Here is a 2198-nt window from a genome sequence, read left to right on the forward strand (position 1 = left end):
ATCCACCCCATCCCGTACTCCGACCACTCGTCCTTCTCGGAGCTGTGCGAGTTTGTGAAGTGGCTGAAGCCTTGCTCCATCATCCCCATTGTGAAGGGCAGCACGTGCCAGGTTTACTTCCAGGAATACCTGAGCTCTGCCCCTCAGGTACTTCCTGACTTCACAGTCCCAAAGCCTGTGCAAGAATCCAAAAACCAAAGGAGGGCACAGACACCCACGTGTCTCTGGAAAAGAGCCACGCTGCATTCTGCACCCCAAGGAGTTGTTTATGAGTCCCCAGAGAAATATACTGAGAAACCTGAAGTGCTAACAGGTGTTAAAGCTCCTAAGCAGCACTGCTGTGAGTCAGCTTTCTGCCCAAAAGAAGGTCGTACTTGTCACAGGGACGAGGAGAAAGGGAAGGAAGAGCTGAGCAGGGAACAGCCAGGAGCAGCAGGAGGAGCCAGCACTGTTAGCCAGGCACCTGTTTCCCGTGAGCACTTTCCAATTGGATTTGCAGAGCAGTATTTACTCAGTCCCTTAAGTATCCTAAAGCAGAATTCCTCAGAGACATTTGATGAGCTGGTAGAAGACTTCTTTAGGAGAGGAGAAGTGCCATGAAAAATTGTGTGGCATTGCTGGTGCCAGTGCAGGTGATAGCAATGATTCATCCCACACTCTGTGCTCAGGTTTCCAGGAGGAATGAGCTCAGCCATGGGGCCCTGTTTTCTCTACCTCTAACAGAGGACGAGGGGGAAACTAGAACCAGTTTGTATGCATGATATTTTAAAATTTTAAATTTTATTTATTTATCTCTATATATCTGCTGCATCTCCACACTACACTGGGCAGTGCAGTCCCACTGCCCGTGTGCCCTGTGTTCACCTTTTGTAGTGACTTACCTGTCCCCTGTGACAAAAGACACTGCCAGGTCGATTCAAGCAGGGCTGCAGAGGGTGTGATCTGCCTGCAGCTGGTGTAATTAATGGTGATGAAAAAAGGGGAATCTGAGAGCCCCAAAGACTTTTTCCTGCATGTCTGTGATTCCTCACTGACAGAGCAATTCATTCCAAGATGCTGCTTAAATAAATCTAGTAAATTAAGTGCCTTTAAGTCTAATAATCTGTTTTCTGTCTGTTACCCTACTCATGCTTTTTATGTTTTACATTTTTACATTGGTACATACTGCAGCTGGATGTAGTCCTGCTTTCCTGAAAACTTCATCTCAATGCTTTTTCAGGTTATTGTCTGGGAAAAATAGGAATTGTGTGGGTTCTTGAGTTCTAGACTTTGCAGAATGGGTCACTATAAATCTGCACTCAGTTTGCACATGTGAATTCTGCCTCACTGCAAAGCACTTCTGGTCGCTGCCAGTGTTGTGCTGGGCCTGCTGCCTTCCCATCCCATGGCTGCTCTTGTCAGGTGACAAATGGGATGGAAGGCAATGAAACATCTGCTTAGTGGTGTGAAGTGATGAGTCTTAGCAGTATTGTTTGGACAGAATACTGTGACTGAACAGCAAAATTGGCTCTGTTAGAGGTCAGGCACTTTCCCACTTTGGATGAACTGCAGAGCCTGGCACAGCTGGGAAGTGTCAGCAGCCTGGTGAGACACTGGGTACACACCAGAGCCTGCAACGCTGCAGTTGTCTGTGCCAAACTGCACTGCCAACATTACAAATTGGCTCCTCATATGGTCAGGGCAGCAGCACTGGTCACTTTCCTGGAGCAACAAAACAGGTTGTTCCTCAGCTTTCTCCTCATATTACATTCACGACTAAATGTTTTATGTGATCTTGATCAGGATCAGAATCTTCTGATTGTAGTGTCCTGCAGGGTGTGTGCCAGACCAGGCAGCTAGGTGGATTGAATTCCCTGAATGGAGCCAGGAAATGGAGCAGTAGCTCTTGGAGCACAGCCAGGGCTTGTGAAAAGCAGAGGTGCCTGTGGATGCAGCAGTCACACCTGTTAAGAACAGGGCAGTCTGGAACAGTGAGTTTGTTGACAGCCAGAGTGGGAATGTTTGGAAAGCTGTTTGTCAAACATGAGTCCCAACTCCCATCCCTGTGCTTTCCCAGGCACAGCAGCATTTATCCCTGTGGCATAAGGAGTGCCTGTCCCTGCCACTGCTGTGGCTCTGCGTCCTGCCAAGGGAACACTGGAAGTGACAGGACAGTGTGTCTTGTGAAATGCACTTCACAAGGGGCACCAAGGGCAGCT

General features: G+C 48.3%; 1 protein-coding gene across 1 annotated transcript; it reads left to right on the top strand.

Moving 5' to 3' along the window:
* Window positions 1–3: 3 nt before the first annotated feature.
* On the top strand, window positions 4–600 carry LOC103805886 (5' exonuclease Apollo-like; the record flags this gene model as incomplete). Its single annotated transcript, XM_009078550.1, has 1 exon — window positions 4–600. A coding segment is annotated over one exon (597 nt), but the record flags the coding sequence as incomplete, so codon positions are not given.
* Window positions 601–2198: the final 1598 nt, after the last annotated feature.

Source organism: Acanthisitta chloris, unplaced genomic scaffold, assembly GCF_000695815.1.
Source record: "Acanthisitta chloris isolate BGI_N310 unplaced genomic scaffold, ASM69581v1 scaffold29207, whole genome shotgun sequence".
In the NCBI taxonomy this organism is placed as follows: domain Eukaryota; kingdom Metazoa; phylum Chordata; class Aves; order Passeriformes; family Acanthisittidae; genus Acanthisitta; species Acanthisitta chloris.